The sequence below is a fragment of the Scomber scombrus genome, chromosome 3 (assembly GCF_963691925.1).
Source record: "Scomber scombrus chromosome 3, fScoSco1.1, whole genome shotgun sequence".
In the NCBI taxonomy this organism is placed as follows: domain Eukaryota; kingdom Metazoa; phylum Chordata; class Actinopteri; order Scombriformes; family Scombridae; genus Scomber; species Scomber scombrus.
In genome coordinates, this window is record NC_084972.1 from 3366751 (window position 1) to 3383924 (window position 17174).

General features: G+C 41.5%; 1 protein-coding gene and 7 non-coding genes across 8 annotated transcripts in view; all 8 read left to right on the plus strand.

The window, feature by feature from the left end:
* The window catches only part of LOC133978152 (copine-9-like), a 240085-nt gene that overhangs the window by 60340 nt on the left and 162571 nt on the right, over window positions 1-17174 (plus strand). Inside the window, exon 2 of the mRNA XM_062416514.1 lies at window positions 9279-9319. Coding sequence (XP_062272498.1) covers window positions 9279-9319 — 41 coding nt within the window. The remainder of the gene's footprint in view (window positions 1-9278; window positions 9320-17174) is intronic.
* Window positions 415-485, plus strand: trnag-gcc (transfer RNA glycine (anticodon GCC)). The gene has a single exon. It is a non-coding gene; the product is annotated as a tRNA-Gly (tRNA).
* Window positions 910-980, plus strand: trnag-gcc (transfer RNA glycine (anticodon GCC)). Its single transcript has one exon. It is a non-coding gene; the product is annotated as a tRNA-Gly (tRNA).
* trnag-gcc (transfer RNA glycine (anticodon GCC)) lies at window positions 1729-1799 on the plus strand. Its single transcript has one exon. It is a non-coding gene; the product is annotated as a tRNA-Gly (tRNA).
* Window positions 2224-2294, plus strand: trnag-gcc (transfer RNA glycine (anticodon GCC)). The gene has a single exon. It is a non-coding gene; the product is annotated as a tRNA-Gly (tRNA).
* trnag-gcc (transfer RNA glycine (anticodon GCC)) lies at window positions 3043-3113 on the plus strand. Its single transcript has one exon. It is a non-coding gene; the product is annotated as a tRNA-Gly (tRNA).
* On the plus strand, window positions 4357-4427 carry trnag-gcc (transfer RNA glycine (anticodon GCC)). The gene has a single exon. It is a non-coding gene; the product is annotated as a tRNA-Gly (tRNA).
* On the plus strand, window positions 4852-4922 carry trnag-gcc (transfer RNA glycine (anticodon GCC)). Its single transcript has one exon. It is a non-coding gene; the product is annotated as a tRNA-Gly (tRNA).

The window sequence follows — 17174 nt, forward strand, 5'->3', positions numbered from 1 at the left end:
TTGCTCGGACACTAACGGCAAAATGAGTTCGTACAGTTCACTCAAAGTATGCATTTGTACCGTAGATTTAGTGAGGTAATTCACATGCTTGGAAGGAAGCCCTTGTCTAAGAGGCTGAAGTCAGGGAACTAAAGTCTCTGTCCATAGTAAACACAACTTAGTATGCGACAGGCTGCAACATGATTAGCTGAAGGCTTGTTCCTCAAAATGGACACTAATACCTACTAAACTCTTTGACCTTTTGGATGGATGGCGAAATCCCCTGCCCAGAAATGAGTATGCACGGTATCCCTGCGGAGAAGCGCCACTACACCTCTTGGTTGAGGTGTGAAATAAACGGACTAGAAACTGGCCAACTAGCAGATGTGTCTTGACATCGCCCGCGTTTCATAGTCGGTTTCACACAGTGATCGAGCATTGGTGGTTCAGTGGTAGAATTCTCGCCTGCCACGCGGGAGGCCCGGGTTCGATTCCCGGCCAATGCAGAAATGGCTTTTACTTAGGCAACGGAGGACACTTTTTAAATATAGAGTGGTCACTGAGCTGTGAGTGATACACTTCCTCCTGCTCTGCTAAACTCGTACTGTGTGACATGACAGACAGCCAGCCAGCCAGCCACTCACCAACTAAGGGCAAATTCTTGGCCTATCGATGCATGTGGAGTTTGCATTACAGGGTCCAAAGTCAAGCTAAAAGGCTTTTGTCAGAAGTGGGATTCGAACCCACGCCTCCAGGGGAGACTGCGACCTGAACGCAGCGCCTTAGACCGCTCGGCCATCCTGACTTAAGTTGCCCAGCTCAATTGCATTTTCTGAGCCACTACTTCTGGTCTTGGCAAAATTGCGTTTGCTGCAAACAAGTCAAGTTCATCCTGACGCCGTGATAGGCCACAATCGGTCAGTTCGTCAAGCATTGGTGGTTCAGTGGTAGAATTCTCGCCTGCCACGCGGGAGGCCCGGGTTCGATTCCCGGCCAATGCAGCAGCAAGTTTTCACTCTCCATCGCATGACAGAAGTAGAACCCTTGCAGAAAAACTGTATTAGCGATGGACGATAGCTGCAACAACTAATTGCTGCGTCACGCAACAAAGCAGTTGGTGAACTGCCGTTGGTGCGGAGCTAACCACTGACTGACTATCTGATCCGACTGGGTGAGTGCTGGTCAATCGCTGTAGCTCCTGTACTCGTTGCTTTCCCCCTTGCACACCTTTTGTTCCACTACAAAGTCACTGAGCAAGGGAAATGAACTCCTCAGAGCTTTCAAGATTGCTAAGTGTCACCACTTAGCACCACACCAGCAATATACTTGCTGGCCTTGCTCGGACACTAACGGCAAAATGAGTTCGTACAGTTCACTCAAAGTATGCATTTGTACCGTAGATTTAGTGAGGTAATTCACATGCTTGGAAGGAAGCCCTTGTCTAAGAGGCTGAAGTCAGGGAACTAAAGTCTCTGTCCATAGTAAACACAACTTAGTATGCGACAGGCTGCAACATGATTAGCTGAAGGCTTGTTCCTCAAAATGGACACTAATACCTACTAAACTCTTTGACCTTTTGGATGGATGGCGAAATCCCCTGCCCAGAAATGAGTATGCACGGTATCCCTGCGGAGAAGCGCCACTACACCTCTTGGTTGAGGTGTGAAATAAACGGACTAGAAACTGGCCAACTAGCAGATGTGTCTTGACATCGCCCGCGTTTCATAGTCGGTTTCACACAGTGATCGAGCATTGGTGGTTCAGTGGTAGAATTCTCGCCTGCCACGCGGGAGGCCCGGGTTCGATTCCCGGCCAATGCAGAAATGGCTTTTACTTAGGCAACGGAGGACACTTTTTAAATATAGAGTGGTCACTGAGCTGTGAGTGATACACTTCCTCCTGCTCTGCTAAACTCGTACTGTGTGACATGACAGACAGCCAGCCAGCCAGCCACTCACCAACTAAGGGCAAATTCTTGGCCTATCGATGCATGTGGAGTTTGCATTACAGGGTCCAAAGTCAAGCTAAAAGGCTTTTGTCAGAAGTGGGATTCGAACCCACGCCTCCAGGGGAGACTGCGACCTGAACGCAGCGCCTTAGACCGCTCGGCCATCCTGACTTAAGTTGCCCAGCTCAATTGCATTTTCTGAGCCACTACTTCTGGTCTTGGCAAAATTGCGTTTGCTGCAAACAAGTCAAGTTCATCCTGACGCCGTGATAGGCCACAATCGGTCAGTTCGTCAAGCATTGGTGGTTCAGTGGTAGAATTCTCGCCTGCCACGCGGGAGGCCCGGGTTCGATTCCCGGCCAATGCAGCAGCAAGTTTTCACTCTCCATCGCATGACAGAAGTAGAACCCTTGCAGAAAAACTGTATTAGCGATGGACGATAGCTGCAACAACTAATTGCTGCGTCACGCAACAAAGCAGTTGGTGAACTGCCGTTGGTGCGGAGCTAACCACTGACTGACTATCTGATCCGACTGGGTGAGTGCTGGTCAATCGCTGTAGCTCCTGTACTCGTTGCTTTCCCCCTTGCACACCTTTTGTTCCACTACAAAGTCACTGAGCAAGGGAAATGAACTCCTCAGAGCTTTCAAGATTGCTAAGTGTCACCACTTAGCACCACACCAGCAATATACTTGCTGGCCTTGCTCGGACACTAACGGCAAAATGAGTTCGTACAGTTCACTCAAAGTATGCATTTGTACCGTAGATTTAGTGAGGTAATTCACATGCTTGGAAGGAAGCCCTTGTCTAAGAGGCTGAAGTCAGGGAACTAAAGTCTCTGTCCATAGTAAACACAACTTAGTATGCGACAGGCTGCAACATGATTAGCTGAAGGCTTGTTCCTCAAAATGGACACTAATACCTACTAAACTCTTTGACCTTTTGGATGGATGGCGAAATCCCCTGCCCAGAAATGAGTATGCACGGTATCCCTGCGGAGAAGCGCCACTACACCTCTTGGTTGAGGTGTGAAATAAACGGACTAGAAACTGGCCAACTAGCAGATGTGTCTTGACATCGCCCGCGTTTCATAGTCGGTTTCACACAGTGATCGAGCATTGGTGGTTCAGTGGTAGAATTCTCGCCTGCCACGCGGGAGGCCCGGGTTCGATTCCCGGCCAATGCAGAAATGGCTTTTACTTAGGCAACGGAGGACACTTTTTAAATATAGAGTGGTCACTGAGCTGTGAGTGATACACTTCCTCCTGCTCTGCTAAACTCGTACTGTGTGACATGACAGACAGCCAGCCAGCCAGCCACTCACCAACTAAGGGCAAATTCTTGGCCTATCGATGCATGTGGAGTTTGCATTACAGGGTCCAAAGTCAAGCTAAAAGGCTTTTGTCAGAAGTGGGATTCGAACCCACGCCTCCAGGGGAGACTGCGACCTGAACGCAGCGCCTTAGACCGCTCGGCCATCCTGACTTAAGTCGCCCAGCTCAATTGCATTTTCTGAGCCACTACTTCTGGTCTTGGCAAAATTGCGTTTGCTGCAAACAAGTCAAGTTCATCCTGACGCCGTGATAGGCCACAATCGGTCAGTTCGTCAAGCATTGGTGGTTCAGTGGTAGAATTTTCGCCTGCCACGCGGGAGGCCCGGGTTCGATTCCCGGCCAATGCAGCAGCAAGTTTTCACTCTCCATCGCATGACAGAAGTAGAACCCTTGCAGAAAAACTGTATTAGCGATGGACGATAGCTGCAACAACTAATTGCTGCGTCACGCAACAAAGCAGTTGGTGAACTGCCGTTGGTGCGGAGCTAACCACTGACTGACTATCTGATCCGACTGGGTGAGTGCTGGTCAATCGCTGTAGCTCCTGTACTCGTTGCTTTCCCCCTTGCACACCTTTTGTTCCACTACAAAGTCACTGAGCAAGGGAAATGAACTCCTCAGAGCTTTCAAGATTGCTAAGTGTCACCACTTAGCACCACACCAGCAATATACTTGCTGGCCTTGCTCGGACACTAACGGCAAAATGAGTTCGTACAGTTCACTCAAAGTATGCATTTGTACCGTAGATTTAGTGAGGTAATTCACATGCTTGGAAGGAAGCCCTTGTCTAAGAGGCTGAAGTCAGGGAACTAAAGTCTCTGTCCATAGTAAACACAACTTAGTATGCGACAGGCTGCAACATGATTAGCTGAAGGCTTGTTCCTCAAAATGGACATTAATACCTACTAAACTCTTTGACCTTTTGGATGGATGGCGAAATCCCCTGCCCAGAAATGAGTATGCACGGTATCCCTGCGGAGAAGCGCCACTACACCTCTTGGTTGAGGTGTGAAATAAACGGACTAGAAACTGGCCAACTAGCAGATGTGTCTTGACATCGCCCGCGTTTCATAGTCGGTTTCACACAGTGATCGAGCATTGGTGGTTCAGTGGTAGAATTCTCGCCTGCCACGCGGGAGGCCCGGGTTCGATTCCCGGCCAATGCAGAAATGGCTTTTACTTAGGCAACGGAGGACACTTTTTAAATATAGAGTGGTCACTGAGCTGTGAGTGATACACTTCCTCCTGCTCTGCTAAACTCGTACTGTGTGACATGACAGACAGCCAGCCAGCCAGCCACTCACCAACTAAGGGCAAATTCTTGGCCTATCGATGCATGTGGAGTTTGCATTACAGGGTCCAAAGTCAAGCTAAAAGGCTTTTGTCAGAAGTGGGATTCGAACCCACGCCTCCAGGGGAGACTGCGACCTGAACGCAGCGCCTTAGACCGCTCGGCCATCCTGACTTAAGTCGCCCAGCTCAATTGCATTTTCTGAGCCACTACTTCTGGTCTTGGCAAAATTGCGTTTGCTGCAAACAAGTCAAGTTCATCCTGACGCCGTGATAGGCCACAATCGGTCAGTTCGTCAAGCATTGGTGGTTCAGTGGTAGAATTCTCGCCTGCCACGCGGGAGGCCCGGGTTCGATTCCCGGCCAATGCAGCAGCAAGTTTTCACTCTCCATCGCATGACAGAAGTACAACCCTTGCAGAAAAACTGTATTAGCGATGGACGATAGCTGCAACAACTAATTGCTGCGTCACGCAACAAAGCAGTTGGTGAACTGCCGTTGGTGCGGAGCTAACCACTGACTGACTATCTGATCCGACTGGGTGAGTGCTGGTCAATCGCTGTAGCTCCTGTACTCGTTGCTTTCCCCCTTGCACACCTTTTGTTCCACTACAAAGTCACTGAGCAAGGGAAATGAACTCCTCAGAGCTTTCAAGATTGCTAAGTGTCACCACTTAGCACCACACCAGCAATATACTTTCTGGCCTTGCTCGGACACTAACGGCAAAATGAGTTTATACAGTTCACTCAAAGTATGCATTTGTACCGTAGATTCAGTGAGGTAATTCACATGCTTGGAAGGAAGCCCTTGTCTAAGAGGCTGAAGTCAGGGAACTAAAGTCTCTGTCCATAGTAAACACAACTTAGTATGCGACAGGCTGCAACATGATTAGCTGAAGGCTTGTTCCTCAAAATGGACACTAATACCTACTAAACTCTTGGACCTTTTGGATGAGTGGCGAAATCCCCTGCTCAGAAATGAGTATGCACGGTATTCTTGCGGAGAAGCACCACTACACCTCTTGGTTGAGGTGTGAAATAAACGGACTAGAAACTGGCCAACTAGCAGATGTGTCTTCATCTCACCAGCATGTCATTATGTTATTTGATCCCATAGACATTTAACAATAGATACCCTGTTTTAGCATAGCATTGCTGTTTGACATAACTTCACACAAAACCAAATACATAAAGTATGTCTGTCTGTAGGCATTTATTAGTTTCTGATTCTGGGAAAGAGGGCAAAACAGTAACTTTTCGCAAAACTACTGAATCTGAACTGAATATTTTCTTTCCATTCAGTGAGCCTCCCTTGAAACTCTTTTCCCTCCATGGGAGGCCTGCCTCCCACTTTGCAAATCTCTGATTTGGATGAGACATTGGAGGTGAATGTAATTTCACACCCAAAATACGACTTACAATACAGTACCAGTCAATACAGTATTAGTTCATACAGTACTATGCAAAAGTTTGGACACACCGTCCCATTCCCTTGAATGAGAAGGAAAGTGTGTCCAAATGTTTGACTTGTACTGTATGTTGTTACAGCCTGTTTCTCCTTTATTCTTATGCATCTTTATCTACACCTTTTTCTGTATTATTGGCGGATCATCTTTAAAAAGTAAGAAGATGTGCTATCATTGAAAGTATGTCTGGACTATGGAGATTGACAAGGCCATCATAGCTTACCAGTCAGTAACTTTAGCCTGTCAAGTTAGTGACATCTAGGCAGCTTGTGTGAAATGTTGTTTATTAAACGCTGCTAAAAACATAAATACTGAATAAACAACACTAATAAATTGCTTTGTAAGAGAATATAATCTGTTGAGTAAAATGTTGATGTAAGTTGGAAATTGACTTTTTGTAATAATAGCTTCATTACAGTTTCAGTGTGCTACTGAATAAGGTTATACTGAACCTCAAAGCTCAAAACTCTGTAGGATCTGATCCTTCTCAGCAGAAGTTGAAAACTGTTTATCAAAAAGCAGTAAACCCTGAAGGATAAAAGCATTTGCGTGGGGCACACATATGGCTAAACCACTCCTGGTATTTAGCACTGCAAACTGTCACTCTATTGGCAGGCGAGGGCTACACAACTGAGGCCCACGCATGGCGTTGAACATACTGCGTATAGACACCCAGACACAAACAGACCAGCATGAACATATGAAGATGCACGCTGTGTTGCTCCCTGCAGTCGCTCTGACTCGTCACCCTGACAGCTACAAGCCTAGGAGAGGGAAATGTTTCAATCTGTCAGTTACCACTCCTCAGCTCTTGATGGAACTGTGTTTGTTATCACTTACTGTCAAGTTGTTAGAAGTAAATTGGGTTGTTATCCTGGCAATGATTTGATGTTTGTGTGTTACGAGGTGCTCTGTGTCTGTGCATGTTTGTATGATTAATTTCTCTTGCTGCAGCTACCAAGTGGGGCAACATGAAATCCTCTTATGTGTCAGATTTAATATTATAGACCAGGGGTGAGAGTGAGAAAATCCTGTCCACATTACACCATGCACACAGCAGACTGACTGATTTCAGTAGTGTTTAATTGCATAGAGGGAAGGAAGTGAAGCTGCTCTTTCAGGCTGGTGAAAGACAAACGCCTGTAGGAGAGGAGGCTGGATGGCTTTCAGAGGGGGTTCTGGTTACTGTAGCTGCACAAAGCTGGAGGCGGTCATCTTTTAAAGGAATATACCACATTTTTATAAGAGAACTTAGGAACTTAGAAAAAAGGTTCTTCTTAAATGTCATTTTTTTACTGTATGAAATGCTGTGCTGTTTTCTAAAGGGGCAGAATTAAGTGTCCTGATACATGAAAATACTGGTCCAGGTACGAGCACCATGATGATAATGGACTGTACCTGGTCCATTATTTTCTATATGAGGATAAATCAGAGTGCAATATCATGCTTATAGCACAGGCTACTTACTTAAGGAAAAAGAGAAGCACATTGAAAAAACAATCAACATTGAAGTTAGCAGGACCCGGACGGGAGGATAGCAGGTCCAGGGCATGAATCTGTCATCCAGACATCTACAGCCCCAGGTTACCTGTGAGACGAGAAAGCACAGAGAACTCTGGGGAAGAAGTTTAAGTTAGTCTATTCTAGTGAATGCATTAATAGCACATGAATGTTAATGGATATAGATGGCTAGAGAGACGGAGGAGGAGAGGGGAGCTCAGTGCATCATGAGTCCCCCGGCAGTCTAAGCCTATAGCAGCATAAACTAGGAGCTAGTCTGGCCGGCCCTAACTATAAGCTTTATCAAAAAGGAAATAATAATAACTGAAGGCTACTGATTGATTAACTTCTTGATGCTGCATCACAGCTGACTTTAGGATGTTTGCGAGGCTATGTCAGCAAACCACGAAAGTAACTATTGTAGCAGGATTCTTTAGAACAGGATATAACTAACAGAACCAGAAAAAGCTGAATATGTCCCTTTTTACTCATTACATTAGTATCATCAGTGGAACAAAGTGATAGGTTTAGTTACTATGCTCAGCTATATTTTAATTATTAATTTAGTCTTAGTAGACATTATCTAACATAATTACTTTTCCTTAGTGGTGCAAATTCCCAAACACATTTTCAGTTAATCAAATTATATAATGAGTATGTTAGATGATAGCTTTGTTTATTGCATTGGTTCAATATGATACCAGGACACTGAACTTAAGGGTGGAACTGTGTCATATGTTCTCTGACACATCTGGTCTCCCCTGAGATAGTATTGGTATGTCATATTCCTCCATATTGATGTTGTGTGCTAATATGCATGAAGCTCCGGGGCCAACGATGACATGCTGTCATCCATATGACACACCAGTATATATAGTATGTAATATACAGCTTAGTAGTCATCATAGTATACTACTTTTAAAGTTAGTGGACAAGAAACCAAAACACTTTTTAACTATATATGTTTTATACTAACAGGGAAAGATACAATATGTGTACCATTGGGCATTAATGAAATGATTACTTTGGGAAGCTATTGCCAATTAAACTTAAAAAATGACTCCCCTCTACTTATCATCTATAAGCAGTATATAAAGTGTTTATAATGTACTATAATGTAGTTATAAGCAGATGTGAGGAAATGTTTTAGTATTTATTAATGTGCAGTAATCATATTTTATATGTTGTCTATATTGTCTTTACTTATTTATGTATACACCAGCTTCAGTTATGATAATAGATTTGCTTACAACTACACTGTAGATCCTTAAAAAACATTTATATAGGTAAAAATAGAGTGGCTTAAAGTTTTGTCCATATTCGTTGTTTTCTAGCATCTTTGTGGAACTGTTTCAACACCATTTACATTTTTTTTGTAAAGTATAGCAGCTTCCACCAGCTCTTCTATTTTCCATGTAGTCCATTCAGTGATGTTTCCATTTAATCTGCATATTAATGATGTGGCTATACTTTATTTAGTGACTTTTCCAATCTGAACACACAACATATTCACAACCTGCTTAGAATGTAGAATGGAATTGGGACACAGCTATGGACTTCTTTGTGACTTCTGTAAATGCTGTCATTATAATGTTGAAGTTAATAAATGGGCCAGTCCCAATAAAGGTGAGTGTTTGTTTAACTGCATAGCTAAATCCCAGTGTTATTGTGGTAGATTTAGAATGATTGAAACTCACAGACAAAAAGGCATTTGCTCTATCTACCTCTGTCAACCTCTAACCATCTCTTTCTTTTGTTGCAGAAACCTGTTGGACATGGACACCTTCTCTAAGTCAGATCCAGGTAACTGCTGCTATGTTCACATTTATTCTTCTAATTAAATTCAACTGTCATGTTTGTAATCTCGGCATTGAAGTGATTTCACATCCCCGGTTCCCCTTTTTGATTTTGCAACACATTACTCAAACTGAATGTGTTCAATTTCACACAGAGATTATTAAAACACTACTTCATGCACCTTATCAGTGTGCAGCAAGCAGTGAGACAGTCTTTCCCACAGTACACAGGGACACAATACAGCAGCACAGTAAATGAAAAGCTGCGTCCCCTGGGTCAACTGGCAAAGACTTTCAATCAAGTTTGCTCCCAATTAGGGCAACTAATCCCTGGTGCCTGACTGACAGGAAATGAGTGATGGCCACACAGTGACACACACAAACACATAGTATTTGTATGTGTGTGCGTGTGTGTGTGAAGCACAGCTAAGCAACCTTAAGGAGCAGCAGTGAGTGGTGGACAACAGCAGTGAGTTACTGTGATCAGCGCAACCCTTTGAGCTATTTGGAAGAATAGACAAGAGACAAAAGGAGAGAGAGAGAAAACAAGTGATCCAGAGAAAAGAAAGCACAATGACAAAGAAATAACATGACTCTCAGGAAAGGTCTCTGCTTGATTAGCAAGTCTTCCTCTGCAGGGATTAATATTGTAGTTCATAATTGGACAGATATTGCTTATCATTTAATCATCCTAATCATGCTCATCTTCAACCTTATCATCATCGTCATCATCTCACATGCTATTATATTACACAGGCCTGAATGTTTCTTAAAATGTTAGTATCATTCATATGAATGGTATTTTAAATCAATATACAACAGCATTATGCACAACATAAGTAGATACAACTATTACAAATACAACATCAACAGTTTGGTTCATAGATTATGAATCATTGAAAAGATAAACGCCTACTTACTGACTCTAAATCATAACTTTATTTAAATCAGGAATGTCAAACATACCAACCGGCCCACCAAGGGGTTCAATCCGGCCCACTGGATAACTTTGCAAAGTATAGAAATAGCAGAAATCTAATTCCAATTTTTCAATAAAACACACCGCTATTCTCGCTAATTTTCACTTGTCATTCACAGTCAAGGCTTCTGATCTGTGGATGTCCAACTTTAGATAACTGACTTGCAATGTGATTTAGATTTGAAGGACACATTTGCCTCAGTGGGCTTAGCATCAATAAAACAAAACTGTGCTCCAGACTGAAACATGATATTGTTGAAGCTGCGCTTATTTTCCTTAAGACATCTCAGGCTGTTCATCTGTTTTGTAAATAGATGTTTTATTATAGTAAAGTTATAATATATATTCTATATATTGTATATTATTTATACATTTTTATGCAATGGTTTTAATGGTCCGGCCCACATGAGATCAAATTAGGCTGTATGTGGCCCTCGAACTAAAATGAGTTTGACCCCCCTGATTTAAATAAACAACATTTTGATCCCTGACAAAGGACGGGGATTTAAATGTAGTTTGTATGTGTTAGTCTTTTCATTGATTTATTATTAAGGGACCATACTGATGTTTTTGAATACAGTAGACTAGACTGTTTGACTTACTGAACACTACTGCTGACAATTTTCATAATCAAATAAAATCAACAGCATATCACAGATTTTTCAAGGTGTTCTCCTACCATCCAGGCAGGCAAGTGCTTTCTATTTGTCACTGAGACTTAAACAACAGACTTGACATGTGCTTAGGTTACTCCAGCAAACACCATATCTGCTTTTTTTTTTGTCAAAATGATGACAAATGTCATATTATAACAGCAGTTAATGGGGATGTTCACCATCTAAATCTAAATACAGTTTAAAATCTCTGTAAATTGTAGTTATATCTCAGTGGAATGAACACGTTGTAGCAGTTGCGTGGAAGGCAAGAAAACACAGAAACAAACAGACAATTAAACAGAGGAGAAAGCAAAAAAATAATAAAGAAACATAACAAATGCAGAGTCTTCAGCACTTGTCACGAGGGCTCAATGAATGGGTTAATGAGTATGAAAATGATGTGAATTATACACTATAAGCTTCACAGTAATCAAATCTCTACCCAATTGAGCACCAGTGGGAGATTGTGACAGATGTGTTACACCTTGTTTACACAGACTGTGTAGCAAAAACAGCATGACAGCAGCAGAACAGCTGCAGTGCTGCTGCTGTGCACCAGAAGCATTTTGGCAGAGCTCACAGCCATATGTACAATCAATGTTACGTGCGCAAGTACAAAGAAAGTAGAGTGGATGTCAGATACACATGAGACAGACAACTGAGAAACACAGCTGAAATGTGTTGGGTGTAGATAGTCTGTTAGACCACCATCACTAAAACACCAGTGAGGGGAAAATGCTGTTCACAGACTTGCTAAAGAGCAAAGAAGCTGATCTGAAGGCTCATGGTGTACCAGCACCTTACTCATACGCTTTGCCCCCCTCCCCCATCTACTATGTAGCAGTGGTTAGTAAGTACATTTACCCAAGTACTTTACTTAAGTACAGTTTTGAGGTACTTTTACTTAATTGAGTATTTCCATTCAATGCTACTTTATACTCCCATTCCACTACATTTCAGAGAGAAATATTGTACTTTCTATTCTCCATCTCAAAGTCGGCTCACATTTCAGATGTCTATGAGTTGTTAACAGCTCCACCAAATAGTGATTATTCCCTCTAAACTTCTCACATGCTTTCGTTTTCAATGAATGTTCAAATGATCCAATATTTCAGCAAAAATCAAAGATTAGAGAAAAAGTCCAAAAACTGAAAACACATGTGTATCAGAACTTTGGAGGGGCCCCACCCCTAGGTTGGGAACCACTGGACTAAACTAGCTAACTGTATATAAAGTAGTGTAAACTAGCTCCACCTCCAGCAGCTACAACAGTAACATGCTGCTCTAACACTGATGCTTCACTATTAATAATCTAATGATGTCATATATAATAATATATCAGTCAGAGGGACCAAACCACTACTTTTACTGTAATACTGCATACTACATCACTCATAATACTGCAGTACTTTTACTGTAATACTGCATACTACATCACTCATAATACTGCAGTACTTTTACTGTAATACTGCATACTACATCACTCATAATACTGCAGTACTTTTACTGTAATACTGCATACTACATCACTCATAATACTGCAGTACTTTTGCTGTAATACTGCATACTACAAAACTCATAATATTTATGTACTTTTACTGTAATACTGCATACTACATCAAGCTCATAATACTTATGTACTTTTACTATTGTATTTTTCATGCAGGACATTTACTTGTAATGAAGTATTTTTACATTGCAGTACTGGTACTTTTACTTAGGTAAAGGATCTGACTACTTCTTCCACCACTGCTGTACAGTATAGTGTACAATATTTACTGTGCACCACTTGATTTGAGTTTCTGAATATTGTGTAAATGTATCGTTTATACAGTGTTCTCACAAATGAACACACTAGATTGAAAAACTAGCACCCATGGCATTAGTTCTTTCCACTAACAGTCCCACAATGTAATGACTCATATTTTATAGATGCAAACATTACAGTTGTTTGGCTCTGCAGCTGTCAGTGATGATGAAAAAAAGATGATGATTCATAAGTGTTCATAATTTAAATGTACTGCGCACAGTATAGAAGCTATCTGCGGAGGAGTGAGTTTGGACACAGCCTTGATGGTGCATTTTTCTGTCATTTGTCTCCCATCTGTATAAAGCAGTGTGCTTTAGAGAGAGATCAGCAGTAATATTACTGTCTGTATGTGATTATGTGAAAACTATACTTTCCACATTGCTGCTATTGTATGGAAAGTATAGTTTGTGCTTCCAGTAGACATTACAGTACTGTGAGTTTGGTGCTCATTTTCTAATGGCTTAGAAGTTTGTGTGTGTGTGTTTGTCATCAGTGTGTCCATGCAGGCCTGTGTGGTCCTTGTTGAGATGTTTCAGAGTAAGTGTGTGTGTGTGTGTGTGTGTGTGTGTGTGTGTGTGTGTGTGTGTGTGTGTGTGTGTGTGTGTGTGTGTGTATAAGCGCTGTTGGGTGCTGTATTCTACAGTGACTGTGTTTCTCTGTAGCACAGATGAAGGAGACTCAGATCTCAGTGTCAGAGCACACCCAGTACTATCACCAAAAGAAAAGAAATTTTCTTTGAACATTAGTCATACACTACAACACAACTAAAAAAACAAACCCATGCGAGTTTGTGCTGCTCTTTTGCTTGATACTCAAAATGTCAAGAAACAAATTGTGTTTGAAGCAGGCCCTCTCTAACTTTAAACCTCCCTCAGGTGCAGGTGTAATGTATGCTGTTGTGTCCCTCAGGGAGTAGCAGAGGGAAATTTGTTTGACTGCTTTATGACACAAAAAACGTATTTGAGAGCAGAAAAAGCTATGACTTGATGCTCTTTAGCCTAAGAAGGGAAGGCATGAAGCAAAGGGTGTCTGAAAAATATAGTCTTAATGTTAAAGAGGACCTGTTGTGCTAATTTACAGCTCTTAATTTTTAATTTCTGGACTCCACTAGAGTAGCTTTGCACAGTTAAAAAACTCCTTATTTGTCTTATACTGACCCTTTATGCTGCCCCTCAGTACAGCCTCTTTCTCTTTACAGTCCATTTTAGCTCCTGTCTCTTTAAGGCCCCCCTCTCGATGAGCCCACTCCATTCTGATGGGCCAGCCAATATTAAAGTTGTGTAAAGATACGGCAGATGCAAACCCAACACTTCTGGCTTTTCTGCTTCAAATTAAAAGATTTAAATGACTACATAATCGGGCCCTTTTATTGTGAAGAATTTACAGGAATGAGATCTCTTTCTCATTGAATTAGAACTTTGCTAGCATTGCTAAAAAACTGATTGAATCAGAAACATTTGGAGATGTTTGGAGCTGTTTGTTGAGCGGATCAGTTAGACATGATGCAGGGAGGAATAGAAAAAGCAGAAACAGCCACAGTGATGATGATGATGTTTGATGAAGAGTTGCAGATGGCCAGCACACCTCCAACAGGTAAACTACTTATTTTACTTTGTCCTGCTGTGTAATGGAAAAACACTCACAGCATGCCAGCTTAACATGAGTCATGGCTCGGTTTGACTACCCTCGAAAACACTGGAAAAATGCCATAATGTCAGTGTAGCACAGCAGTGAACTGGCGCGCTGTGTGCAGAGCAGATGACCATATAAAGAAATCTGTCACAAGCTGATGTCAGCTCGTGCTGCATGTAGACGAAACTGCTGGAAACTGAACATTCAGAGCAGATTGAAGCTGGTGTTTTTTGCTCACAAGGATTACTTCTACATACGTTTGCTTCGTTATTTGACATGCTAGCCACTCTTAATATGAACATCCAACATTGTAACATTATGTTTGAAAATAAGGGAAAGCATAATACATCCCCTACAAGTTACAGTCCCACTAGCACAAGATACCCAGCACCTCAAATTAACCACAAACTAACTGTTGTACATACAGCATGCTGTAGGATTTCAATCTTTAAATTGCAGTTGTCCTACATTTTGGCCCACCACTGGTTCTATCATAATATAGATATAATGTATATGTATATGTTTAATATATACATGTCTATTAATATCTGCCTTTATTGTTTTCAATTACATTATGATATGCGGATTAACTTGACATATCTGTGCTGCCTCACTTTTCTTTTTCTTTTTCTTTTACTTTTCTTTTTTTTTTTTGCTTTGTATTGATCAGTCATTGGTAAAAAGGCAGACAGTAAACAATGTGAGATCCTGGGATGTTGCAGTTATATTCTATGCACTATAAGCATTTAGCTACCAGGACCCTTCAACAATACAAATGTGTCATAACACAGCCATGCTAGCAGCTTTCTGAGACTGTTGTGCTTTTAGGTAAATGCTAAAATCAACATCTATCTAGAAATTGAATCACCATGTTTCACACTGTACATCACTAGTAGTTAGTTTAGGAATGTGCACCATGTAAGTGCAATAAAAACTGAAATAATAAAGTTATTAAAACTTGATTTCAAATCAGGGCTTCTTTGCAAAAAGATGGTGTAATATTTCAGGGGTCACTTAAATAGCCCTATTATTATGTTGTTGTTGGGTTTTTTTTTGTGATTTTAGTGGTGCAGAAATACTACCAAACAAATAAACAATCAACAAGTTACAGTCCCACTAGCACAAGATACCCAGCACCTCAAACTAACCACAAACTTTAGGTCCTCTGAGCATCTGTGGTCATATGGCAGTTATCCAGCTTTGCATAGTTGTTTTTTATTGTTTGTAGTTAACTGTTGATGCCATGCAAAGTATGTAAATTAGCCTGAAGAGCTAAATCACATCAAGAGTTGGTGTCCATGTGCTTTACTTTGATTTGCTGAATTTACCTGATTTAGATGCTTACTTGTAAGTGTAAGTAAAGCAGGGAGAGAGAACCACTGCCCTGCTCCATGTGGAAGCAGTCACTGATTATCACCTGAAACATGGACATAGCACTTTTAAATGAAAACAAACATCTGGTGATTATGCTTTTTATATGAGACTTTCCTTTGCAGCTTTTTTTTTTTAACTGAACAAGGTTTATTTGACTTATTAGATTTCACACCTCTGAAATCTGACAAGTGTGGTGTTTATGTGTGTTATGTCCTTATGGTAATGCCAGTCTGCAGATTGTTGGATCTGTTTCTTGGACTCCAGATCAGAGACATGTTTCATCGTCTTTAACAGTCACTCATTTTGATAAAACTAACGAACCAAAAACCTGAAATTAACTTTCTGATTTTGTAAAAGATCACCTCATATAAGAAAAAAAGTAAATGTTTACTGTTTGAACTGTTGAACATGTATCTCAATCAGGTTTTTTTTATGGAATTAAAAACAGTGATAGGCAAGCAGAAAGTAGATTCTGTACTGTGGCCATCAGTGAGGATTAAAGACATCTTATGATGTGCTGATGTTCATTCATGAACTAAATATCATTAGCCAATAGTTGACAGATTCTGACACTTATCTGTTTTATGTCCTGCCACTGAACTAGGTTTAGTATTAACATCATCTTTGCACATTAATTGAAAGACGTATTAAAAACCCCTTGATGGACAGGGATGCTGTATCTTTGGTTAATGTATGTAGACAGTATGTGGGGAATTCTGTCCAATCATATTTTAAATTCAATAATCAGCTATTAAATCAAAAACATTGGATATTATTGTATAGTTAGAAAGCAGTTATCAGCAGATGTTGGATACATTGTGTTTCAGGGTTTACTAATAGGTAGCGACAGCAGACACAATCTCCTGCACACAGTCAGTCAGCAGACCAGGGGTCCTTTATTGACACATCCCATAGATGAGCCTTTGTTCCTGGGCTGGGTGGAGGCAGAGAGCCGCGATGGAGGGTAATGATTGTGTCAGAGGGGTACTGAACTTCAAACTCTTCTTCCCCACCAGGGGAAAAAGGGGAAGCTGGACTCACTGGGGCCACAATGCCCCCTCGGCTCTTTCATGTTCCTGGTTAGACCCCTTCTATTTGACCCAGGTGTCAGGCCACAACACGACGGGGTCGATACGCACCAATAATGTCACACAGCACTGACATCCACTGATAAATGACTGATCCCATTCTGATCCGCGCCTATAGATAACTAACTGGGTTTAGAAGCAGAGTCAATAAATGGTAATATTATGTATTGATTCTCTGCAGATTGACTGATTGGTATCTGACTGGGTGTTAGAGGTCACATGCAGAATAGGCAGTTTGAGTTTGGAAGTGGTTCCATTTGTCATAACAAAGGATGGTGAATCATTATAAATATGTAGAACCCATTAGCAGCAAAAATACACCA